At 53.2% G+C, this 25937-nt stretch overlaps 1 protein-coding gene across 1 annotated transcript; it reads right to left on the bottom strand.

Moving 5' to 3' along the window:
• Window positions 1–443: 443 nt before the first annotated feature.
• Window positions 444–25937, bottom strand: eif2ak4 (eukaryotic translation initiation factor 2 alpha kinase 4). Its single transcript, XM_047050646.1, has 39 exons — window positions 25529–25937; window positions 25245–25360; window positions 24959–25061; window positions 24605–24778; window positions 24418–24498; window positions 24177–24313; window positions 23835–23935; window positions 23137–23294; window positions 22491–23026; window positions 21882–21997; window positions 21617–21771; window positions 21003–21439; window positions 20771–20843; window positions 17962–18051; window positions 17646–17768; window positions 17400–17504; window positions 17251–17314; window positions 17074–17153; window positions 14640–14741; window positions 14461–14511; window positions 13484–13720; window positions 13245–13320; window positions 12611–12732; window positions 12228–12277; window positions 11867–12035; window positions 10773–10889; window positions 10637–10702; window positions 10081–10251; window positions 9865–9999; window positions 8837–8944; window positions 8299–8427; window positions 6568–6654; window positions 5749–5858; window positions 5588–5646; window positions 4674–4771; window positions 3812–3880; window positions 2872–2916; window positions 1730–1845; window positions 444–872 (listed from the first exon to the last, which is right to left on the bottom strand). The coding sequence occupies exons 1-39, from the start codon at window positions 25655–25657 to the stop codon at window positions 815–817; spliced, it is 4953 nt and encodes a 1650-aa protein (XP_046906602.1). The 5' UTR covers window positions 25658–25937; the 3' UTR covers window positions 444–814.

Below are 25937 nucleotides of genomic sequence, written 5' to 3'. Positions count from 1 at the left end.
CGCAGGGAGGAAACACTGCAGCTGAAGCAGCAGCTCTCTGGGCAGCAGCAAAAAATCTAGCCAGAGACCTGAACTAGCTCAAGACAATCTCAGTGGTCCTTGTCTTTGTCTGGACTTGTCTGTCACCAGTTACCTCATGAAGCTCAAGGTGAGGATGTTGAAGGGTGCTTTAAAACACTGACTTTCTTCCAAGACTAACTCGACTGACAGAATCAATGTTAGCCCAGTTGTAACTTGTGGGACCAGAGCGCTTTCTTTAAGGATTACCTTGAAGCAACTTTCAACATGAAGAAAACTCGTACAACTAGTTAAAGTTCCGACAATAAAGCTTAGCTCGTTAGCATAAAACTCTTCAGCTGTATCCAAAGTGCGGTGCTAAATGCATTCCTTGTCCCAACACAGCCGCCATTCTCACTCACACCATCAAAAAATACCACCTTCTGTGAGGGAAAAATAGGCATTTAATAAGAAGTTTTATATACGAGACCTTAAAAAACATAGGTAACCGTTGTATCTTTTCTAAAGGATCTTTGAATGAAAGCCCTTCCTCACGTTCCAAAGCCCCCAAAACACCATTCCAGGCAGGCGTGTAGAAACACCAGCTGCTCTTCAAGTCTGGGGGAGGATCTAAGGACAACAGCTGATTGTGGTTAGTTGCTGTTTTAATATCGTTCACTTCTGCCTTTGGGTTGAATCTTTTTGGAGGGTTCAAGTCCTATAAAGCTGTCAGCTTTCAGAAGGATCCCGTTTCAGCCAGCCGAGCTGAAGACTGAGCCTCCAGGTCTGGTCCTGTGTCGGTCGTACGTCCTCCGTTTCACAGAAGAATCTTGTAGTAGTCGTCTTTGTAGCTGTACAACACCACCACAGCCACCCTGCAACACACAACGCATCCATCACTGTCACTGAGCAGAAGACGCACACAAACAATCAGACGATCTGCTTTCGTACTGAACCCCAGTGAGACACAGTTGTATGTCATGTCCTTTAAATATTTCTACATAGATATTATCACTTAGGGTAGCAGTGGAAACCCCACTGTGAATTGTAGGTCTTGTTGTAGAACATCTCAATCTTGTTCATCAGTGGACTAGCAGGTAGAAAGTAGCCCACTGAGTTTCATCATCACCTGGGTCATTACTGCCCCTCTTTAAAGGGCTGTTGGAGGGGAGCGGGAGGTTTCAATACTGTTTTGAAGTCGCTACATGAAAGCCTGTCTGCAGCTGTGAGACTGGGGCACTCCTCGGCTGAGAGGCCCTCTGGGTACTGTAGTTTATGGGCCCAGTGCCTCCAGGTGACTTGACTACTGTGGACTACGGCCCACTCTATGGCACGGCCCTCCCTTCGCTCTACTCCCAGAGAAAACAAACACACACATAAAACCAGGCCTCCCTTCCTCCCTGAATATCTCCATTGTTAGCAAGCCGCGATGACATTCGTTAATCAGTAAACACTATTCCTCAACTGCAAATGAGACATGCAGCTCACAGGGGAAATGAAAAACTGCTGCTGTGAAGGCTTGAGAAATGTCAGAGAGCCAGAGAAACAGCTTGTGCATTTCACCCCCACATCAGTCTCCCCCTAGAGGAGAAGACGTCTAGGATCCCTCCTCTCCTCTCTCTTGGCACAACAGTCAGCTCATAACCCAGAAGATCTTACCCTGGTTTGGAGCAGAGGGCTTGGCTGTATGTCTGCTACAGTCCCCTTTTCAGAGGCATTAACAAGGACATACCTTTTGGTGATTTTGAAGGTATGGATCTCCTCACAGATGGATTTCAGGTAGCGCTGCTTGGGCAGCCGCGACAACAGATGTTTCACACTGATGTTGAACTGCTCCACTCCGTCAAACTAAGAGTGAGGGGAAAGAAACAGGGAGAGAGTGAGAGAGACACAGGCCATAACATTTTCCAGAGTTGTTTTCATCAAACACAACTGCTGTTTATTCAGCTGTAGTGTGCCCAGACCAAGTCCCCTCATCTGTCCATCAGCTGCAGTAAATGGTGGGTGAGACGGAGATCGATCACACACTGTTTGCCTGTCGAGGTGTGAGGAAGGACCAGGCTGGCCCAGTTTACACAGCCCCCAGTCACTCCCTACTGGCCCTAATGAGTCCCAATGTACCAGGCCTTCCTGTGGACCAGGCCAGTAAACACTGGCTATTGTCATTTGTTTTACAAACGAGTGTATTGACACTCCCAGCAGTATGTGTGATGTTTGAGGACTGGCGTGTTCACTGGGGACAAGGCTGGGCATACAGGACAGCGTGTCTGCAGGGGGAGTCTGAGTTCACACCTCGTCAGAGGCGTGCCCTGACCCTGGAGATCCTGGACTTCTGGGTTCTTGATCTCCCCCTCTACTTTCTGTATGCACTTTATGTACATAGCTATGGAGACAGAGTTAGCCTGCTGGCTAGGAGGAGACAGAGTTAGCCTGCTGGCTAGGAGGAGACAGAGTTAGCCTGCTGGCTAGGAGGAGACAGAGTTAGCCTGCTGGCTAGGAGGAGACAGAGTTAGCCTGCTGGCTAGGAGGAGACAGAGTTAGCCTGCTGGCTAGGAGGAGACAGAGTTAGCCTGCTGGCTAGGAGGAGACAGAGTTAGCCTGCTGGCTAGGAGGAGACAGAGTTAGCCTGCTGGCTAGGAGGAGACAGAGTTAGCCTGCTGGCTAGGAGGAGACAGAGTTAGCCTGCTGGCTAGGAGGAGACAGAGTTAGCCTGCTGGCTAGGAGGAGAGAAACAATAGGTGTTCCCCACTCTTCGGCCCCCGTCTGGCTGCAGGAAGGAGACGGGATCCCTTTTTCCTGTACAGAGTCCCCTCCCCCTCCTACCCCTCATGACATGAGTCTGCTGGGTTAGGATAAGGTAAACAACCAACATACCTCCAAAGACAGGAAGTTGATGAGCGTTTCCTTGGGCAGGTCGACCTGAGTGAAAACAGAGAAGCTGGTTAGGCGCTGGTCTCACACAATGGAGCTTATCTCACTCAGGACATTCACTCCTGCAACAGTGCATAACACACACACTGTCCATTTCCTAGGACAACAACGAGCTACAAAGCAACGTATCCAGGGCTAAAAATACTCTATATGTGACTACTTTGGCAGCACAAAACCAGGAAGTTGTTCTTCCACTGTCAGGTCGTGCTGTGCTGCACTCCTCTGGTGTGACCACAGATAATGGGGTTGTTTTCATGCTCACTAAGCTCTCAGGCCCAGTGATGCTCCTCACATCCCCTCCCAGCTCTCAGGCCCAGACCATCCAGGTCCAGCACTAATGGACCAGGTCTTTATGTTATGGAAAAATGACGGTGCCTCTCAGTGAGAGCCATTTCCTTTGTCAGACAGGCGGAACAGCCTGTGATGTAACAAGCGGCCAGGCTAGCTCAGAGTAAATACATACCGGTATCAAGGTGATTACGCTGTTATGTTTCAATAACTCCTGACTCTCACTGTGCTGACAGGAACCAGACAAACATATGAGATGACAAATGTATTTGAAGTATGTAGCGCCGCAGTGATTCATGTGAAATATCCCGTCTCAAATTTACTACGAAACCACAAATAAAGTGAATATGCCACGCTCCCTCCTCCTGCTGTTCTGTTGGGACTGGAATCCCTGTGCAGCTATCTAACCTCGGCAGGGAAGAGTTCAAAATCTCATGTCTGCTAGCGAAACCAACTTAAGAGGAAAACAGCTAAAGCGGAGCACTTCTCTGCTAGTTCACTCTCTTAGCCAATCGTGAACAAAAATGTTTTCCCACATTTTCACACAGGAACTGAAGAGAGAGAAAGAGTGGGGGGAAAACAGCTAAAGACTCACAGCCAAAACTTCAATGTCACTGCTCTTGTTCTGCAAATTGCTACCAAGGTTCTGCAATCTGGTCTGGATCTGAAAAAGAAAAAAGACAGAAAAAAAGAGAAGGAAAAGAGAGTAATTACTCCCATGATCACAATGAAACTGTGGAAAACAAAAGCTGCTTCTCTCTCGCATGTGATGTGTCTGTGGGAGCCAACCCTGCTAGAGCTGGCCCCAAGTGGGAGGAGCCAACCCTGCTAGAGCTGGCCCCAAGTGGGAGGAGCAACCCTGCTAGAGCTGGCCCCAAGTGGGAGGAGCAACCCTGCTAGAGCTGGCCCCAAGTGGGAGGAGCCAACCCTGCTAGAGCTGGCCCCAAGTGGGAGGAGCAACCCTGCTAGAGCTGGCCCCAAGTGGGAGGAGCAACCCTGCTAGAGCTGGCCCCAAGTGGGAGGAGCCAACCCTGCTAGAGCTGGCCCCAAGTGGGAGGAGCCAACCCTGCTAGTGCTGGCCCCAAGTGGGAGGAGCCAACCCTGCTAGAGCTGGCCCCAAGTGGGAGGAGCCAACCCTGCTAGAGCTGGCCCCAAGTGGGAGGAGCCAACCCTGCTAGAGCTGGCCCCTAGTGAGGAGCCAACCCTGCTAGAGCTGGCCCCAAGTGGGAGGAGCCAACCCTGCTGGAGCTGGCCCCAAGTGGGAGGAGCCACACTGACTGGAGAAAGCTACAGCGCTTTAGAGCCGAGGCCAACACCAGAGAGAGAGAGAGAGAGAGAGACACACAGAGAGACAGAGACAGAGACAGAGACAGAGAGACATGGGGCTGTGGTAGGTGGACTGTCTCAGTGAATGGTCAAGGTTATGACAGTCTTGGTCCTGGCTGACTGACACACACCTGGGTCTCGTATCGCCGCCTAGCGCTGGACGACAGCTTCTCTGGAGGTATGAGGTTCACGTTCATGTTGTTGATGCTCCCATGTTGCTCTGATGAAGCTGTTAGGAGATACACACCCACACACAGTGAACAAACTCACATCTGCACACTGACTGAACAGCCTTTCCCCTTTGACCCGGCTGTTTCACAGCAGCACTTAGCACACCCACACTACAGACACTTCACACACACTGAGTGCATGTATGAGTGAATGAGTATAGTTTACAGAGCAGCTATTTACAATGAACTCTGTTCATGGGCTGAGAGGTGTAGGAGGGGGGCAGCAGGAGAGGGGCAGCAGGAGAGGGGCAGCAGGAGAGGGGCAGCAGGAGGGGGGCAGCAGGAGAGGGGCAGCAGGAGAGGGGCAGCAGGAGGGGGGCAGCAGGAGAGGGGCAGCAGGAGGGGGGGCAGCAGGAGAGGGGCAGCAGGAGGGGGGCAGCAGGAGAGGGGCAGCAGGAGAGGGGGCAGCAGGAGGGGGGCAGCAGGAGGGGGGGCAGCAGGAGGGGGGCAGCAGGAGGGGGGCAGCAGGAAAGGGGGCAGCAGGAGAGGGGGGCAGCAGGAGGGGGGCAGCAGGAGAGGGGCAGCAGGAGAGGGGGCAGCAGGAGGGGGGCAGCAGGAGAGGGGCAGCAGGAGGGGGGGCAGCAGGAGAGGGGCAGCAGGAGGGGGGCAGCAGGAGGGGGGCAGCAGGAGGGGGGCAGCAGGAGAGGGGCAGCAGGAGGGGGGGCAGCAGGAGAGGGGGGCAGCAGGAGGGGGGCAGCAGGAGAGGGGCAGCAGGAGAGGGGGCAGCAGGAGGGGGGGCAGCAGGAGGGGGGCAGCAGGAGGGGGGCAGCAGGAGAGGGGCAGCAGGAAGGGGGCAGCAGGAAGGGGGGCAGTACCTGAGGTGCTGAGGAGGGCTCCCTTAGGGTTCTGGAGAGACGCGCTCTCTAAAGAGTCTCTGCAACGCAAACACAAACAGCTCAGAGAGCAGACTGTCTCCTCACCACCCTGTAGAAGACTTCTGATGGTAAACTGGACCACAGCCATCCAACCCCCTCACCTCATGTTCCTCTCCTCAAAGAACTTGGTCAATTTCTGTATGATGTGGTCCACCAGGTCGGACTCTGGAATGCGCTTCTCTGACTGTCTGTCCTTCTCAAAAGACTTGACCTGTGAGGGACAGGAGGCTCATGAGCAGAGACGGCCCTTTTGGTTTCACAGGAGTCACAGCCAGCAGAGAAATGATTCAGCCTCACATTTCAGAATGAAACATGTTCTGTAACTAGGCCGCAAGGTGAACCACGAAAATTCTTTTAGAAAATGATTCCCGCTCCACAGTCTGGCATTTACACAATCTTTAGCTCATAAAAAAACTAGTCGTGCTAACCTACCCCCAAAAAAAAGTTAGTCGCTGAAATTCCAGTCGATTGTCGATCCGTCTATGTTTTATGCAGAACAAGTTTCTTCAGAGCGTAATAGGATTTTGGTGGCAAGGTTTGACACGTAATCGTTCTACATCAATAAGGTAGCTGCTTTTTGTCAACATGGATGGATATGGTTGGTAAATATAGGATGGGACCTTGCACGTCACCTGGATGACCAGAAATCCGGCCCCTGACAGTGTTCTGCATGTGAGACACTGTGTGTAAGAGCTTCATCCAAGCCAAGAGCAAAATCACAGTCTACAATAACATGAGGATACATGTTAGTGTTAGTACACTCTGTTCCTCCTCTGCTTGGAGTGGAATACTACAATGACTGACCTCTCAGGACCTGTGCTGTGCCTGTCACCTGTGTCTGTCACCTGTGTCTGTCACCTGTGCCTGTCACCTGTGCCTGTCACCTGTGCTGTGTCTGTCACCTGTGCTGTGTAACTCACCTTGATGTAGTTGCCTTCCTTGTCAGAGACCAGGGCCATGCAGGAGATGCCAGCCTGTCTGCAGTGCTCCACCAAGCTGTCCTGGGACTGGACGACACAACAGAGCAGTCAGACTAAAACAAGTCACTAAAACATTTCACCAAGAAGAAATGTTTCCCAAAGTGTGAAATACTTGTTTGCATTTTTCATGCACAAATATCTGCAGCTCCTTTCCTTGACAGTAACATCTAAATCTAACATCTGTGCACAGACTGGGAGTCCTGGTGAACCTCATGTGACTTCCAGTCTGAGCACACGAGTGAAGCTTCACCATGACTGGCCAGCTCCAGCTACACAAGGGGAACGAGATCCAGACCATTAATGGATCCTAACTTACACACACACACACACTCACTCAAACCCAAAAGGCGAGAAGATAGAGTAAACCTTGAGAGCAAGATGGCACAGTGGAAGCGGTCTTTAGGACAGGTACCAGACACGGGTCACGGCAGGAGATGCAGCCATCACACAAACATGAAGAATGTGTCAGAGCTGCAGCAGGACCAGAGAGGTGCTCCTCTCCCCTGCCCTCCTCTCCCCTGCCCTACCCTCCTCTCCCCTGCCCTACCCTCCTCTACCCTGCCCTACCCTCCTCTACCCCGCCCTACCCTCCTCTCCTCTCCCCTGCCCTACCCTCCTCTCCCCTGCCCTACCCTCCTCTCCCCTGCCCTACCCTCCTCTACCCCGCCCTACCCTCCTCTCCCCTGCCCTACCCTCCTCTCCCCTGCCCTACCCTCCTCTCCTCTCCCCTGCCCTACCCTCCTCTCCCCTGCCCTACCCTCCTCTCCCCTGCCCTACCCTCCTCTCCCCTGCCCTACCCTCCTCTCCCCTGCCCTACCCTCCTCTCCCCTGCCCTACCCTCCTCTACCCCGCCCTACCCTCCTCTCCCCTGCCCTACCCTCCTCTCCTCTCCCCTGCCCTACCCTCCTCTCCCCTGCCCTACCCTCCTCTCCCCTGCCCTACCCTCCTCTCCCCTGCCCTACCCTCCTCTCCCCTGCCCTACCCTCCTCTCCTCTCCCCTACCCTCCTCTCCCCTGCCCTACCCTCCTCTCCCCTGCCCTACCCTCCTCTCCCCTGCCCTACCCTCCTCTCCCCTGCCCTACCCTCCTCTCCTCTCCCCCGCCCTACCCTCCTCTCCCCTGCCCTACCCTCCTCTACCCCGCCCTACCCTCCTCTCCCCTGCCCTACCCTCCTCTCCCCTGCCCTACCCTCCTCTCCCCTGCCCTACCCTTCTCTACCCCGCCCTACACCACATGTCAGGTTCCTGAATTCCACCTCCACATGTCTGATGGTGAGCAGACCAAGACCATCAACCATCAGAAACCACAGCACTGTACTGCTTCAATCTGCACCGCTTCAGGCTGTCAGGCCTCTATTAACCCCAAACCACACTCTCTCCATCAGGCTCCCCTGGCTGCCAGGAGGAAGCTGAAGGTAGGCATCGCCCTCTGCTGGAGGGAGCCTGCTACTGCAGGAGGAGGCAGGGCTCAGAGAAGGAGCCTGGTACAGTCTGGACGAGGTGGGGAGGGGCTAGAGAGAGGGGAGGGGGGGCTAGAGAGAGGGGGGGCTAGAGAGAGGGGGGGCTAGAGAGAGGGGAGGGGGGGCTAGAGAGAGGGGAGGGGGGGCTAGAGAGAGGGGGGGGGCTGAAGAGAGTGAGCAGTTTCCCAAAAGGCAGGTAGCAGACACGCTGACCTGTGTGACATCATGGGTGATGTCAGCGGACACGCCGGCCGTCCACAGCTTCTGCACCACACTAACAGCCCGGACCAGGGAGGCGTGGCCAACCGGCACCACCAGAACATCACAGCAGCTGACCAGAGGCTGGGAGGAGGAGGGAGGGAGGGAGGGAGGGAGGGAGGGAGGGAGGGAGGGAGGGAGGGAGGGAGGGAGGGAGGGAGGGAGGGAGGGAGGGAGGGAGGGAGGGAGGGAGGGAGGGAGGGAGGGAGGGAGGGGGAGGGAGGGAGGGAGGGAGGGAGGAGGACGAGGGAGAGGGGAAGGCAGGGGAAAGGAGGGAAGGGAGAAAAACAAGACCACTTCAAATATAATATCCCTTCCAGAAATAGCACCATTTATAGTCCAGCAGTCCAACATTCATTATAAAGTGACACCCCAAAGACCTCAGATTAGACATTTTCTACATTAGATACTAGAAATAATTAAGCACTCTAATTAAGCAGGGATGTCAGTGATGAGGTCATCTCAAGTGATGGGGCAGGGTGTGGGGTCTTACCGGCTCCTCCATGCTGGCCAGGGCAGCACACACCTTGTCCAGGGCCACACTGGCCCCCACCGCTGAGGGGACAGGACTGGACGAGGCTGGGCCCCGGAACTCCAGAATCTGAGCGCGCGCGCATGCACACACACCACACAGTTAAAGGAGAAGAGAGGGGGAGAGGGGAGGAGAACAGAGAAGCTTAAAACAGAGTAAAGCAGAGAACAATAGAGTACAGTAGAATCCTCATCAAGGATGTAAACATGTTTGTAAAAAAAAAAAAAAAAAAAATCACCTGTTGCGTTGTGCATGATAGTCAGGAAATTATAAAGCTGCGCAACATCAATAAAGAATATTGATCATGCCACCAAATACAGATTCAAACTAAAGTAACAAGCCTGGCTTGTCAAAGTAGAAAGTTCTGATAATTGTGTACAAAATGTGAAATGTGAAAGAAATGTGTGCGCGTGTGTACCAGGTAGTCGTAGCGCGTGTACCAGGTGGTCGTAGCGTGTGAGTACCAGGTGGTCGTAGCGTGTGTGTACCAGGTGGTCGTAGCGTGTGAGTACCAGGTGGTCGTACCAGGTGGTCGTAGCATGTGTGTACCAGGTGGTCGTAGCGTGTGAGTACCAGGTGGTCGTACCAGGTGGTCGTAGCGTGTGAGTACCAGGTGGTCGTACCAGGTGGTCGTAGCGTGTGAGTACCAGGTGGTCGTAGCATGTGTGTACCAGGTGGTCGTACCAGGTGGTCGTACCAGGTGGTCGTAGCGTGTGAGTACCAGGTGGTCGTAGCAGGTGGTCGTAGCGTGTGTGTACCAGGTGGTCGTAGCAGGTGGTCGTAGCGTGTGTGTACCAGGTGGTCGTAGCATGTGTGTACCAGGTGGTCGTAGCGTGTGAGTACCAGGTGGTCGTAGCATGTGTGTACCAGGTGGTCGTAGCATGTGTGTACCAGGTGGTCGTACCAGGTGGTCGTAGCATGTGTGTACCAGGTGGTCGTAGCATGTGTGTACCAGGTGGTCGTAGCATGTGTATACCAGGTGGTCGTACCAGGTGGTCGTAGCGCCCTCCAGCAGCCATTATGTCCGGTACGGTTCTCCCTCGTTTCTTGATGAAGGCAACAAACTGGAAGATGATCCCGCAATGCAACTGGACCTTGTACACCAGCCCCAGGTTCACCACCACCTGAAGGACACACACACACACACACAGTTTTATACATTAGCATAAACTAATACGGCCTCACATTGTAGGACACACACACACCTGCAGCCTGACCCCCAGCTGCCTGAGCAGAGAGGTCAGGTCCTCCAGGTCTCTCAGACCCTGCTTGGCCAGCTGGGTCACCGCCGTCTTCTGCCCCGTCAGGGACGCCAGCAGGGGTGCCAGGTCCTGCACATCCCCCTTCTGCTCAATGTACTTATACAGCGTCTGCACCTGAGGGACACACACACACACACAGGTCTTATACAGCGTCTGCACCTGAGGGACACACACACACAGGTCTTTTCCTAGAACTGAGGATAAAACCAAACAACTGGACGATAGAAAGAGAACAGACAGAAAGAGAGAGAGAGACAGAGAGAGAGACAGAGACACAGAGAGAGAGAGAGAGAGAGAGAGAGAGAGAGAGAGAGAGAGAGAGAGAGAGAGAGAGAGAGAGAGAGAGAGAGAGAGAGAGAGAGAGAGAGAGAGAGAGAGAGAGAGAGAGAGAAGGGTGTCTAGTGTGTATAAAGGAGCTGTCTCCACACTAACATCCCACAGATGTGCGTTCTCTTAACAGAGAAGAGTGACCGGCAGGAGAGACAACTTCAACACTCACACTGTTACTGGAGAGACTCAGGTTACAGAACTTGGCCTCCACTTCTCTTCTGGTCTGCTTCTCACTCTGAAAGAGAAGCAGTGAGTCAGGACTGTGGTGTGGGCGCGTGCGTGTGTGTGTGTGTGTGCGTACGCACCATGGCGTCACAGAGGATGTTGGAGGCGTGGCTGAGCTTGTCTTCAGGGATTCCACTGTGCAGCAGAATGGCCTTTAGCAGACTGGTGTGGTTTAAGTAGATGTGATAGTTCCTCTCCTGCCACACACACACACACACACAAACACTTATCCCCTGACCGTAGTGTGTTCTACAGAAGTCATCCTCACTGTAGAAGGATGATTCAAGGAATACCAACGGTTCAGTGAATAATGACTCAGTGAATAATGACTCAGGGCCTCATTTACTAACATTGCGACTGCAGCTTAATCTGCGCCTTTGCCCGACCGCAAATAGCAGATCCTCGTCGGACAATCAGCGGACAATAGTTAATTAACACTAATTAACATTTAGTGTTAATTAACGTGCCATTAAAAGACAGGAACAATCGCCTGCATGTTACTGCCACCATGGGTGATTCGAGGAAAAGAAAAGAAAAAAAAACAGTTCAGCGAACAGGAGCTAGAAATATACACACCCACTTTCCCTTATACCCTCCCAGCAGCAGTAATCTGTGTTTTTAGAATCAGAATCAGAAGGATTTTATTTGCCATGAATGTTTGCAAAAACAAGGAATTTACTTTGGCAGGGAGGTGCATACATTAAACATATAGGAATATTGAAACTTAAATATGTGGACTAACTATACAGAAGGAGCAAAGTCTAGCTAATACTAAGGGGAATAAAAAAAAATATATATATATATAAGTAGCCCTAATTTACAATCTAACCTAAAAATACAGATAGTGCAAACAATACAATAGTGCAAATTGCAATGTGCAGGGTGTCATTGTGCAGATTGTGATTTAAAGACAGTGTGAGAACTATTTTACTCGAGTGTGCTGCCTTTGTTAATACGGTGTTATGTCTTTACCCGCTATTTCACGCCTGAAATGGGCGCAATCCTGGTAGTAAATGAGGCCCTCAGTCTTTAATCTGTCCTCTCATTAAAGATGACTCTCACACGCTTAAACACTTAAATATAGATTAACACCAGTACAATGTGGGAGGGAGGTTAGACAGACAGATCACACATCCCACCATCCTGCGCTTGGCAGAGACAGGAAGTGAGGTACCTGCAGGGCACTGAACTCCTGGATGACCTCACAGACGGTGTAGATGGTCTCAGCGTCGGGCAGGAGGCTGCTGGTTGCCGGGACGATGATGTCGAAGGCACACTCCTGCAGCTCTCTGGGGTGAGCCCGGTCCAGCTTCCTGGGCCGGAACACACGCTCGATGCTGTACCTGCACACACACACACACACGTTTTAAACACGCCTGAAGTACCTGTACACTCAGACAGTAAAACTGTCCACACATACACAGGATGAATACATCAATCTTTATAGATGATGCATCCTATAGAGATTTTGGTTATAAATGATTAATTAGTAAACACTTGAAAGAGATGAAGACCAGTACTATGTTGTAGTTTACCTCTTGAGATGTGAAATGTTGTTCCTAGCCACAAACCGTGCAAAGGCCATCTGTAGTGGAAGAAAAAAGAACCAATACTAGGTCAGAACCAAGCAGAACCGGGCCACGGGGCCATGCCCAGAACCAGGCCAGAACCAGGCCACGGGGCCAGGCCCAGAACCAGGCCAGAACCAGGCCACGGGGCCAGGCCCAGGACCGGCAGGCTGCATGCGAGGCTGTCCTCAGTTCCTGACCAAGAAACAACCGTCTGGTCGTGAGGTCCACATGGGGCTCCTGAATGTGAGCATGTGTGTGTGTGTGTGTGCTCCTGGGGATGTCTCTCTAATTGTAGGGCGGTGTGTGAGAGGGTGGTGCTGTACTACTTCCTGTCTGCTGTGACGTACCCGGAGGTCATAGGGCAGGGTGACCAGCATGCCGCTGTGATCCAGGAAGCAGGCCAGCTCGCTGCCCTCATACAGCTTCCTGTTCCTGGGCAAGAGCAACGGTGTCTGGAGACTCACAGCACCTGGACACACACACACACACACACATACGGCCTGAGCCCTGAGGGAGAACCCCACACACACAAGCTGCATCCACATGTGGGAAACATCTCCGAACATGTAGAAGAATAACAGCTCCACCTGCACACAATCAGCACACAGTGCACCTATTGTTCAGGAGGAGGAGGGCCGAGGAACACATGTGATATGCATCCAGTCTTCTCACAACACACTCAGAGGGTCAGAAGTCAAAGTGGTTAAAACAGGAGTGTAAACATACCTGGAGCTCTCAAACACGCACCTCTCTCCCTGTGTCTCCCTGTGTCTCCCTGTGTCTCCCTGTGCCTCTCTGTGTCTCTCTGTGTCTCTCTGTGTCTCTCTGTGTCTCTCTGTGTCTCTCTGTGTCTCCCTGTGTCTCCCTGTGTCTCCCTGTGTCTCTCTGTGTCTCTCTGTGTCTCTCTGTGTCTCTCTGTGTCTCCCTCTCTCTGTCTCGCTCTGTATGTCTCTCTCCCTCTCTCTCTAGTTCCCAGCTCACCGTGTTTCTTGAAGACCCTGGTGATTGTCTCATGCACATACTGCTGCAATTTGGCACCGTTGAAATGAAAGCTTCCCTGCGGCAAAGCAAAACAAACAGAGTTTGTCAGAAGTGGAGCACACAGCCTGCATGGAGCAGAGGAGAGGATGCGTGTACAGCGACCCCTCCAGATGGGCCAGGAGCCAGCCTGGAGCACACAGACTCTCCTCACTGGAGAGAACAGAGCAGGCAGCAGGTACCTTGTGGAGGTCGATGTCGTAGGTGTAGTCGTTGACGGGTGAGGTGCTCTGGGAGAACAGCTGGGTGACCATGCTGCGGTAGGACTTGCTGTTGGCGTTGGCCAGGGTGTGCTGCAGCACCTCGTGGAGCTCAGACTCCTCCATCTGGGGCGGGGGCAGCAGCTCGCTCCTCAGAAGCTCCTGGGCCGAGGGCCGCAGGGCAGGGTCGTGGGTCAACAGCCAGCCAATAACCTTCCTCTGAGGGGAGAGAGACAGGAGAAGGACAGAAAGAAGAGAGGGAGAGAGGCAGGGGGAGAGAGATAGAGGGAGACCGAAGGAGAGAGGCAGGGGGAGAGAGATAGAGGGAGACAGAAGGAGAGAGGCAGGGAGAGATAAATAGAGGAAGACAGAAGGAGAGAGGCAGGGAGAGAGAGATAGAGGGAGACAGAAGGAGAGAGGCAGGGAGAGAGAGATAGAGGGAGACAGAAGGAGAGAGGCAGGGAGAGAGAGAGATAGAGGAAGACAGAATGAGAGAGGCAGGGAGAGAGAGATAGAGGGAGACAGAAGGAGAGAGGCAGGGAGAGAGAGAGAGATAGAGGGAGACAGAAGGAGAGAGGCAGGGAGAGAGAGAGAGATAGAGGAAGACAGAATGAGAGAGGCAGGGAGAGAGAGTTAGAGGGAGACAGAAGGAGAGAGGCAGGGAGAGAGAGAGAGATAGAGGGAGACAGAAGGAGAGAGGCAGGGAGAGAGAGAGAGATAGAGGAAGACAGAATGAGAGAGGCAGGGAGAGAGAGATAGAGGGAGACAGAAGGAAGAGGCAGGGAGAGAGAGATAGAGGGAGACAGAAGGAGAGAGGCAGGGAGAGATGGAGATATATGGGGTAGAGAAGATTGTTTGAGATTGAGACTTGTTCTCACTCATGCACAGAGGCAGCAGATGGCGTGATCGTGTCACATGACTGTGCGGAAACATCAGACAGGAGTCCTGATTGGTCTCACCTGGGTTCCGCTCTCGTACTTCACAAAGTCTTCAGGGAACTGAATGGCTTCCTGTATACAACAATCACAATGATAAGTAACAGTAAGACCAATCACCTGTCTGTAACCCCCACATGGTCCCTGTGTGTGTGTGTGTGTGTGTGTGTGTGTGTGTGTGTGTGTGTGACCCCGGACCTCACCGTGCGTAGCAGACTGAGGACAGAGATGCGCTCTGAGCTTGTGGTCATGGGCCTGTAGGACATCTCAAACAGGATGATGCCCAGACTGAACAGGTCCACCTTCTACTCACACACACACACACACACACAGAAACAGCTGTGTAACAAACACCTCAGAACTCATCTCAACAAGCCAGGGGTCACAGGTGTGGTGTGGCCAGGGGTCACAGGTGTGGTGTGGCCAGGGGTCACAGGTGTGGTGTGGCCAGGGGTCACAGGTGTGGTGTGGCCAGGGGTCACAGGTGTGGTGTGGCCAGGGGTCACAGGTGTGGTGTGGCCAGGGGTCACAGGTGTGGTGTGGCCAGGGGTCACAGGTGTGGTGTGCTTTCATCCACAGCTACATCAGCAGTGCACAGCAGGAGGAGTCACTACTGCAGGACAGACCTAGTACAGGACAGAGCTAGTACAGGGCAGAGCTAGTACAGGGCAGAGCTAGTACAGGAACAGACCTAGTACAGGAGCAGAGCTAGAACAGGACAGACCTAGTACAGGAACAGACCTAGTACAGGACAGACCTAGTACAGGACAGACCTAGTACAGGACAGAGCTAGAACAGGACAGACCTAGTACAGGACAGAGCTAGAACAGGACAGACCTAGTACAGGACAGAGCTAGAACAGGACAGACCTAGTACAGGATAGAGCTAGTACAGGAACAGACCTAGAACAGGACAGAGCTAGAACAGGACAGACCTAGTACAGGACAGACCTAGAACAGGACAGAGCTAGAACAGGACAGACCTAGTAGAGGGCAGAGCTAGAACAGGACAGACCTAGTACAGGACAGACCTAGTAGAGGGCAGAGCTAGAACAGGACAGACCTAGTACAGGACAGACCTAGTAGAGGGCAGAGCTAGTACAGGGCAGAGCTAGAACAGGACAGACCTAGTAGAGGGCAGAGCTAGTACAGGAACAGACCTAGTACAGGAGCAGAGCTAGTACAGGGCAGAGCTAGAACAGGACAGACCTAGTAGAGGAACAGACCTAGTACAGGAGCAGAGCTAGTACAGGACAGAGCTAGAACAGGACAGACCTAGTAGAGGGCAGAGCTAGAACAGGACAGACCTAGTAGAGGGCAGACCTAGTACAGGGCAGAGCTAGTAGAGGGCAGACCTAGTACAGGAGCAGAGCTAGTACAGGAACAGACCTAGTACAGGAGCAGAGCTAGTACAGGAACAGACCTAGTACAGGAGCAGAGCTAGTACAGGGCAGACCTAGTAGAGGGCAGACCTAGTACAGGAGCAGAGCTAGTACAGGGCAGAGCTAGAACAGGACAGACCTAGTAGAGGGCAGAGCTAGTACAGGGCAGAGCTAGAACAGGACAGACCTAGTAGAGGGCAGAGCTAGTACAGGAGCAGAGCTAGTACAGGACAGAGCTAGAACAGGACAGACCTAGTACAGGAGCAGAGCTAGTACAGGGCAGACCTAGTACAGGGCAGAGCTAGAACAGGACAGACCTAGTAGAGGAACAGAGCTAGTACAGGGCAGAGCTAGTACAGGACAGACCTAGTAGAGGGCAGACCTAGTACAGGAGCAGAGCTAGTACAGGGCAGAGCTAGAACAGGACAGACCTAGTACAGGAGCAGAGCTAGTACAGGGCAGACCTAGTACAGGGCAGAGCTAGAACAGGACAGACCTAGTAGAGGAACAGACCTAGTACAGGAGCAGAGCTAGTACAGGGCAGAGCTAGTACAGGGCAGAGCTAGAACAGGACAGACCTAGTACAGGAGCAGAGCTAGTACAGGGCAGACCTAGTACAGGGCAGAGCTAGAACAGGACAGACCTAGTAGAGGAACAGACCTAGTACAGGAGCAGAGCTAGTACAGGGCAGAGCTAGTACAGGGCAGAGCTAGAACAGGACAGACCTAGTAGAGGGCAGAGCTAGAACAGGACAGACCTAGTAGAGGGCAGAGCTAGAACAGGACAGACCTAGTAGAGGGCAGAGCTAGAACAGGAACAGACCTAGTACAGGGCAGAGCTAGTACAGGGCAGAGCTAGTACAGGACAGACCTAGTACAGGGCAGAGCTAGAACAGGACAGACCTAGTAGAGGGCAGAGCTAGAACAGGAACAGACCTAGTACAGGGCAGAGCTAGTACAGGGCAGAGCTAGTACAGGAACAGACCTAGTACAGGAGCAGAGCTAGTAGAGGGCAGACCTAGTACAGGAGCAGAGCTAGTACAGGGCAGAGCTAGTACAGGGCAGAGCTAGTACAGGAACAGACCTAGTACAGGAGCAGAGCTAGTACAGGGCAGAGCTAGTACAGGAACAGACCTAGTACAGGGCAGAGCTAGTACAGGGCAGAGCTAGTACAGGGCAGAGCTAGTACAGGGCAGACCTAGTACAGGGCAGAGCTAGTACAGGGCAGAGCTAGTACAGGGCAGAGCTACTGCTTACTTGGTTATAGGTGGCCTTGGTGTTTCCTTGCACCTCCGGGCTGACGTAGAGGGCCGTCCCAACCATGCCCGTCATGTTTGCTGTCAGGGATCAAAAGGTCACAGGTCACACAAACACACAGTTCAAGGAAACATCAGCTGTGAGATCTGGGGGCGGGGCCTGACTGCTATCTGGTACCTGTTGGGTCTGGTTTCATCATCAGAGTGGAACCTCCCTCTTCCTGCTCCAGTTTACCTGCAGCCTGCGAGGAAACACACACGTCAATAACACACACGTCAAACACACCAAACCATACACACAGAACAGCTCTGGTTACATGATCCTACCACGTTAGTAGGAAGGTCCGTAGCCAGACCGAAGTCTCCGATCTTGACATGGTCCTGGGAGTCCAGGAAGATGTTGACGGGCTTCAGGTCTCTGTGGATCATCCCCTGAGGGGGGTGGGGGGGCTGTTAGCCCTCATCTGAACCATGGCTGGCATGTGTGTGTACCTGTGATCATCGCAGTTCTCCAGCTACGTGTTTGTGTGTGTTCCTCATATGGAGGAAGGGGTGTACAACCCCCCCAGCTACCTGCTGGTGGATGTAGGCCAGACCGTCCAGGATCTCCCTGAACAGTCTCCACAGACGACTGCTGTCCTGGTGCAAACCCTGGTCTATGGTGTCTCTAAGGGTGCTCCTCTCACAGTACTCCATCTGTACAAGACACACACACACACCCTGCCTTAAACTGCCTTCCAACACTCAACAGCACCCTCTGGTGGCTTCCTGGTAGAGTATCTAGGGTCTGTACCTGGATACAGAGGGAGTGATCTGGGTCTGTACCTGGATATAGAGGTAGTGATCTGGGTCTGTACCTGGATATAGAGGTAGTGATCTGGGTCTGTACCTGGATATAGAGGTAGTGAGCGATGAGCTGAGGTCTCTCTGAGTCTGTACTCTCTGTGGTCTCTGTTGTTCCTCTCTTGCTGGGCTCCACCTGAGACAACATCATGGAAGAGTGAAACAGTGATGAACATGAACACACGTATAAGAGAAGTGAGACTGCTGTGACCCACCTGACAGACTGTCATCACTCTGTGACCCACCTGAAAGACTGTCCTCAGTCTGCTGTGACCCACCTGACAGACTGTCCTCAGTCTGTTGTGACTCATTTGACAGACTGTCCTCAGTCTGTTGTGACTCATTTGACAGACTGTCCTCAGTCTGTGACCCACCTGACAGACTGTCCTCACTCTGTGACCCACCTAACAGACTGTCCTCAGTCTGCTGTGACTCACCTGACAGACTGTCCTCAGTCTGCTGTGACCCACCTGACAGACTGTCCTCACTCTGTGACTCACTTGAGACAGACTGTCCTCACTCTGTGACTCACTTGAGACAGACTGTCCTCAGTCTGTGACCCACCTGACAGACTGTCATCACTCTGTGACCCACCTGAAAGACTGTCCTCAGTCTGCTGTGACCCACCTGACAGACTGTCCTCAGTCTGCTGTGACTCATTTGACAGACTGTCCTCAGTCTGTGACCCACCTGACAGACTGTCCTCACTCTGTGACCCACCTGACAGACTGTCCTCAGTCTGCTGTGACTCACCTGACAGACTGTCCTCAGTCTGCTGTGACTCACTTGAGACAAAGTGTCCTCAGTCTGCTGTGACTCATTTGACAGACTGTCCTCACTCTGTGACCCACCTAACAGACTGTCCTCAGTCTGCTGTGACTCACCTGACAGACTGTCCTCAGTCTGCTGTGACTCACCTGACAGACTGTCCTCAGTCTGCTGTGACCCACCTGACAGACTGTCCTCACTCTGTGACCCACCTGACAGACTGTCCTCACTCTGTGACTCACTTGAGACAGACTGTCCTCAGTCTGTGACCCACCTGACAGACTGTCATCACTCTGTGACCCACCTGAAAGACTGTCCTCAGTCTGCTGTGACCCACCTGACAGACTGTCCTCAGTCTGCTGTGACTCATTTGACAGACTGTCCTCAGTCTGTGACCCACCTGACAGACTGTCCTCACTCTGTGACCCACCTGACAGACTGTCCTCAGTCTGCTGTGACTCATTTGACAGACTGTCCTCAGTCTGTGACCCACCTGACAGACTGTCCTCACTCTGTGACCCACCTGACAGACTGTCCTCAGTCTGCTGTGACTCACCTGACAGACTGTCCTCAGTCTGCTGTGACTCACTTGAGACAAAGTGTCCTCAGTCTGCTGTGACCCACCTGACAGACTGTCCTCAGTCTGCTGTGACTCACCTGACAGACTGTCCTCAGTCTGCTGTGACCCACCTGACAGACTGTCCTCAGTCTGCTGTGACCCACCTGACAGACTGTCCTCAGTCTGCTGTGACTCACCTGACAGACTGTCCTCAGTCTGCTGTGACCCACCTGACAGACTGTCCTCACTCTGTGACCCACCTGACAGACTGTCCTCACTCTGTGACTCACTTGAGACAGACTGTCCTCACTCTGTGACTCACTTGAGACAGACTGTCCTCAGTCTGTGACCCACCTGACAGACTGTCATCACTCTGTGACCCACCTGAAAGACTGTCCTCAGTCTGCTGTGACCCACCTGACAGACTGTCCTCAGTCTGCTGTGACTCATTTGACAGACTGTCCTCAGTCTGTGACCCACCTGACAGACTGTCCTCACTCTGTGACCCACCTGACAGACTGTCCTCAGTCTGCTGTGACTCACCTGACAGACTGTCCTCAGTCTGCTGTGACTCACTTGAGACAAAGTGTCCTCAGTCTGCTGTGACTCATTTGACAGACTGTCCTCAGTCTGTGACCCACCTGACAGACTGTCCTCACTCTGTGACCCACCTAACAGACTGTCCTCAGTCTGCTGTGACTCACCTGACAGACTGTCCTCAGTCTGCTGTGACCCACCTGACAGACTGTCCTCACTCTGTGACCCACCTGACAGACTGTCCTCACTCTGTGACTCACTTGAGACAGACTGTCCTCACTCTGTGACTCACTTGAGACAGACTGTCCTCAGTCTGTGACCCACCTGACAGACTGTCATCACTCTGTGACCCACCTGAAAGACTGTCCTCAGTCTGCTGTGACCCACCTGACAGACTGTCCTCAGTCTGCTGTGACTCATTTGACAGACTGTCCTCAGTCTGTGACCCACCTGACAGACTGTCCTCACTCTGTGACCCACCTGACAGACTGTCCTCAGTCTGCTGTGACTCATTTGACAGACTGTCCTCAGTCTGTGACCCACCTGACAGACTGTCCTCACTCTGTGACCCACCTGACAGACTGTCCTCAGTCTGCTGTGACTCATTTGACAGACTGTCCTCAGTCTGTGACCCACCTGACAGACTGTCCTCACTCTGTGACCCACCTGACAGACTGTCCTCAGTCTGCTGTGACTCACCTGACAGACTGTCCTCAGTCTGCTGTGACTCACTTGAGACAAAGTGTCCTCAGTCTGCTGTGACCCACCTGACAGACTGTCCTCAGTCTGCTGTGACTCACCTGACAGACTGTCCTCAGTCTGCTGTGACCCACCTGACAGACTGTCCTCAGTCTGCTGTGACTCACCTGACAGACTGTCCTCAGTCTGCTGTGACCCACCTGACAGACTGTCCTCACTCTGTGACCCACCTGACAGACTGTCCTCACTCTGTGACTCACTTGAGACAGACTGTCCTCACTCTGTGACTCACTTGAGACAGACTGTCCTCACTCTGGTCTCCATTGTCAAAGATGATGTCACTCTCCGAGTCACTGTTTGATGGGCTGGAGACAAAAGTGAAAAGGAGAGAAAGGTGAAATAACGGAATAATAACTTGGGTCTTTAACCGTACAGCTCTGAGGCTGGATATTATAGTATGAAAGGATCTTAGCTAGAGTAAAGCCTCTTGGCACCATGAAGGCATGATTGTAATGGAAGCTCACAGGAAGGAAGCACCGCCAAACACATCCTCGTCTTCATCATCATCGTCATCATCATCATGGCTGCCCTGGGGCCCGCTGCACCTGGCGCTGGATGACTTCTCGATGGAGGTGGACCACTCCACGGAGCTGGCCAAGGCAGAGGGAGCCTGGGCCTCCACGTTGTCAGGCACGCCCAGCTGGCTGAGCCCAAGTGAGAGGCCTCGTCTCTGGGGAGGCTTGGGGGCGGCGCTGGGGGTCCCGGAGCTGTCGGAGCTGAGCATGCAGGAGGAGGGCGCTTCATGACGCTCGATCCAGGCGTTGTAATAGCGGACGATGTTCTCATGGTTGAGGCGCGACAGCAGCGTTACCTCGCCCTTGATGCGGCGAAACTGCCGGCTGGCTGGGTTCACCTGGATCCTCTTTACAGCGTAGTAACAGCCGTCCAGCTTGTTCTGGACCTGGAACACAAACACACGGTCTTTAGGACACAGCTACGTGACAGACAGACAAACAGCTGAAAACATATTCTCAGCTGTTCTAGACTAAATGTTCTATAAGGCTCTACCTTTATACAGACTAGACTGTGTTCTAGAAGGTTCTGGAGTGTGTGTTCTAGAAGGATCTACAGGGTTCACCTTGATCACAGCGCCGAAGGCTCCTTTCCCTAGCAGCTGCAGCTCCTCAAACTCGTTGTAGTAGCGGGAGAACTGCCTCTGGACTCCCACGCTGAAGGGAGCATGGAGGATGTGGCTGTAGGGCAGCACTGACGACACCAGGTCCTCAGCAGTATCTGGGGAGCAGGACCACAACACTCTGGGTTGTACACCGGGAAAAGAATCATGCCATTTGTAGCGTGTGATGTGTGTGTCATTTGTGTGAGGTGTGTGTTTGTGATCCTACCCTCTGGACTGGCTTCCTGTGCTTGGGGCAGGGCCTTGGGAGGGGGAGCGTTGATGAAGGGGTGGTCCAACAGCTGGTGGGTGTTCCAGCGGTCAGCATCGTTCAGGCACACACACCTAGAGAAACACACACACCCAAACACACACAATGAAAAGCGAGCAGGATGACAATGGAAGCAGCCAGTGCCCTGCTCTGTGATCAGCACTGGGAGAAGCCTTCCTGCCACGCCCACACAGGAAACACAGCAGTCACATCCAGCAGCATACTGAGCTAGCTACCAGCCCAGGAACACACTCAGGGTGAACACCACACACACGCACTGAGCCACAACACACACACACACCCACAACACACACTAACACACACTAAGGCCAGTAGAACAGGCCATATACAACCAAACACACCTGAATCAGTGTCGGTTATAAATCTCATTTGCTCAGTTTATTCCAACAAACTTCCTAGTGAATCAATGTATAAAAACGCTTGTTTTTTTGTATATTATTCGTGACCAGCCAGGCCAACCTAATGCAGCCGTGGAAGATGTGTTGGTGTCTGGCCCTGCCCCTCAGCACTGCCCCACGCTCCCCCAGCAAGCTGCACATCACCCACCTGTTGAGGAAGTCCTGGAAGTCAGGGGGAAGGGAGTCAGGCAGGGGGGCTGGGCACTCCTTCACCTCCCTCCCCTGGGCCAGCCCCAGCAGCATCAGCCCCAGGCTCCACACGTCTCCCTTCTTCCCCGTCTTGGAGGGCAGTGTGCCCTCACAGAAGCGGACGTGAGCCTGCTCAAACACGTCCTCCCTGCAGATGTCAGCCAGCCTCCTGGACAGGCTGTAGTCCGTCAGACGCACGTCCCCCCGTGCGTCCAGCAGCACGCTGGAGGGCCCCAGGGCCTTGTGGACCACCGAGCTGGTGTGGAGGTAGTCGAGGGCGGACAGGATCTGGGCGGTGTGCTGGCGGAGCTGTGCCAGCGGGACGGGGGTCTGGCTTGCCAGGCTCTGGCTCAGGCTGGTCCCCCCAACGTGCTCCAGGAGCAGATCCACCACCAGGCAGTCGTCCCTCTCCCTGGAGCTCAGGGCCTGGTAGTGGACCAGGTGGGGGTGCTGCAGCCTCAGCAGGGAGCTCAGCTCACTCTCGGCTCCGTGGATCTGCAGGAGCACGACACAGGAAGACAACGTGTTCTAGAAGGTTCACCCAAGGTGTCACAGAAGAATATTCCAAACATGACAGAGACTCATTGGTCTCCATCACACTTTACCTGCTTTTTACAGTTCTCGATCTTGCTCTTTTCTTGGCTGGTTAAGAACTTGCCAATATTCTTGTTCCAGCGGAGAATCCACTCGTACACCACAACAAAATCTCCCGAGTTGGCCTCAAAGCCGTAGTACACATGCCGCCCCAGTCTCTCGCTCTCCCCTGCGGCACACACACACAGACACACAGGGTGATGTAGGGACACAGCCCAGCAGAGACAGGCCTGACAGCAGAGACAGGCCTGACAGCAGAGACAGGCCTGACAGCAGAGACAGGCCTGACAGCAGAGACAGGCCTGACAGCAGAGACAGGCCTGACAGCAGAGACAGGCCTGACAGCAGAGACAGGCCTGACAGCAGAGACAGGCCTGACAGCAGAGACAGCCCTGACAGCAGAGACAGCCCTGACAGCAGAGACAGGCCTGACAGCAGAGACAGGCCTGACAGCAGAGACAGGCCTGACAGCAGAGACAGGCCTGACAGCAGAGACAGGCCTGACAGCAGAGACAGGCCTGACAGCAGAGACAGCCCTGACAGCAGAGACAGGCCTGACAGCAGAGACAGCCCTGACAGCAGAGACAGCCCTGACAGCAGAGACAGGCCTGACAGCAGAGACAGGCCTGACAGCAGAGACAGGCCTGACAGCAGAGACAGGCCTGACAGCAGAGGGAGCTCCACAGAGGCTTGCGTTGGAGGTATTTACCCAGGCTCTTCCCCCTGTGCACCGCCAGCTCTCCCTGGCTGCTGCTGCAGAAGTGCAGCACTTCCTGTGGACGCTGGCTGTCCTCATTGCAGGTGTCCCGTCTGCATCCCAACAACAACAACAACACAACAACAGCATCACTACATGGTGGGGCGAGGTCAGGTCACATCACATGGTATGTGCAGCCCTGTTTACAAGCCAAGACATGTCACAGAGGAACAGAAAACACCCCTCCACAGGTGAGGAGGGGAGGAGTGAGGTGGAGAGGGGTTAGGCGTGGTGTGGAGGGGTGGGGTTAGGTGTGGTTGGGTATGATGGGGTGTGGTTAGCTGCGGTGTGTACCTGGGCCGTGTGTTGGATGTGGTGCGTCTGCGGTTGCTGGCTGCTCTCCAAGGATCAGGCAGCTCGGCAGGGGGTCCAGGAGACGAGGCCGGCACGCTGACATCAGCAGGGGGCTGCTCCATACTCTCCAGCCGCTCCTACACACCACACACACACACAGGCTCACCTTCTCCAAACACCCCTCACAGCAGCGTGCTCAGGTGGAAACTGCTGCTCGTGCTGTTAAAGCCTGATAACTCACTAGCTTGGCCATTTCTTTTCTCTTCTTCTCCTCTCGTTTCTCCTCCTCTCGTCTTTGAATTTCAGCAATGATTTCTTTCTCCTGACCAGAAAAAAGGGTTTGAGGTATTGTAGGCATCCAGTAGGACACAGTAGGGTGTGTGTGTGAGTGTGTGTGTGTGTGTGTGTGTGAGTGTGAGTCAGTGTACCATCTGCTCCTCCTGTCTGCGGCGCTGAGCCACCCTCAGCTGCTCCTCCTGGGCCAGCCTCTCCTGGTGCCTACGCTGGTTCTTCAGCATCTCCTCGTGGAACGAGCTGGACGGAGGCTTGTTGTGCTCGCTCAGGAAGCCCTGCACGTGGCCTGCCAGCTCATACATCATCACCTGGGGGGGGGGGGATTTCTCACTTCTAAGAATCCTCTGTTCTTGATACAGACTTCTGACCGTCTGGTGTAACGTTATTGTATCTCTAGCTTCCTCACACACTGGGATACTAAACAGCGCGTAATCCAGCCACGCCACAGAACAACTAGCGATGCTACTGAGGAGGCTGCGTGTGCTGACCTCACCACACCGCTCTGCCGCCATCTTATTCAGCCCAGCTTGGAGGCTTTGGAGGTTTTCGTTGGAGAGGCCTTTCGCATTCTTCAACTCCAACTGTGGAGGCCTGCGGAAGATAGCAGTGTTATTCTCCACGGTGACGAGCAACAGATGCAGATCTTCAGCAGTGACGAAAGTGTGCTGGCCCAGCTGAATGAGTGGTTACTATGGCGAAATGAAGAACACTAAAATACCAGATACTCTATCCACTGATATGCCGTTGGCCGAATATAAGTGAGATGATACTCACACATCCGGGTAAGTGGGTGGACATTTGACCTGCAAATCCACAGTCACGTAACATTCTTTCACGTTGCTTAGCCCGTTTGGTCTCAAACACAAGTATACCTCTGGTGGCCTTTTAACCTTAATCAGAAGGAATAACTTTAGATAGCTTCCGGAGGAAATGCAAACATCGTCATTGCATGGCTACAGTAGCTTGCCACCTCAGCATGAGAAAGGAAGTTCTAAAAAGTTGTTGTACTTTCCACAAGCTTGCTATCACTTCCTGAAGGAACTACCCCGATGTCCTACCTTCCATGGATGTTTATTCCGCAGATCCTCAAAATCATCTCCGAAAATGGATGCGAGCGCTTCCAGCTCGTTTTCCTGTTGGACAGAATAGTCGTCGATCTGATCTGTAGGAGTCTGGTCACGGCTCATTTTCTGCACACTCTACATACATTGCACTCATGTGGCAAAAGCACACACCCCTTTCAAAATACGGAGTTTTTTTTACGATCTAACTTTTTGCTACAATATTTTACGTATTTTACTTTGCAACATTGCCGTAGATATCGCCAGATATATTGCACAGTAAAAATTCGTATTTGATACAAACGAGAATATTAGCAATACGTTATAGTCCACGCAGTCACAACAATGATACAACTGGCGCTTGGCTGGGGTCACGCCGTCGCACTGTAGACGTCATTACGTCGTA

Source organism: Hypomesus transpacificus, chromosome 3 (assembly GCF_021917145.1).
Source record: "Hypomesus transpacificus isolate Combined female chromosome 3, fHypTra1, whole genome shotgun sequence".
Taxonomy (NCBI): Eukaryota; Metazoa; Chordata; class Actinopteri; order Osmeriformes; family Osmeridae; genus Hypomesus; species Hypomesus transpacificus.
This window is presented reverse-complemented; position numbering and strand designations above follow the sequence as displayed.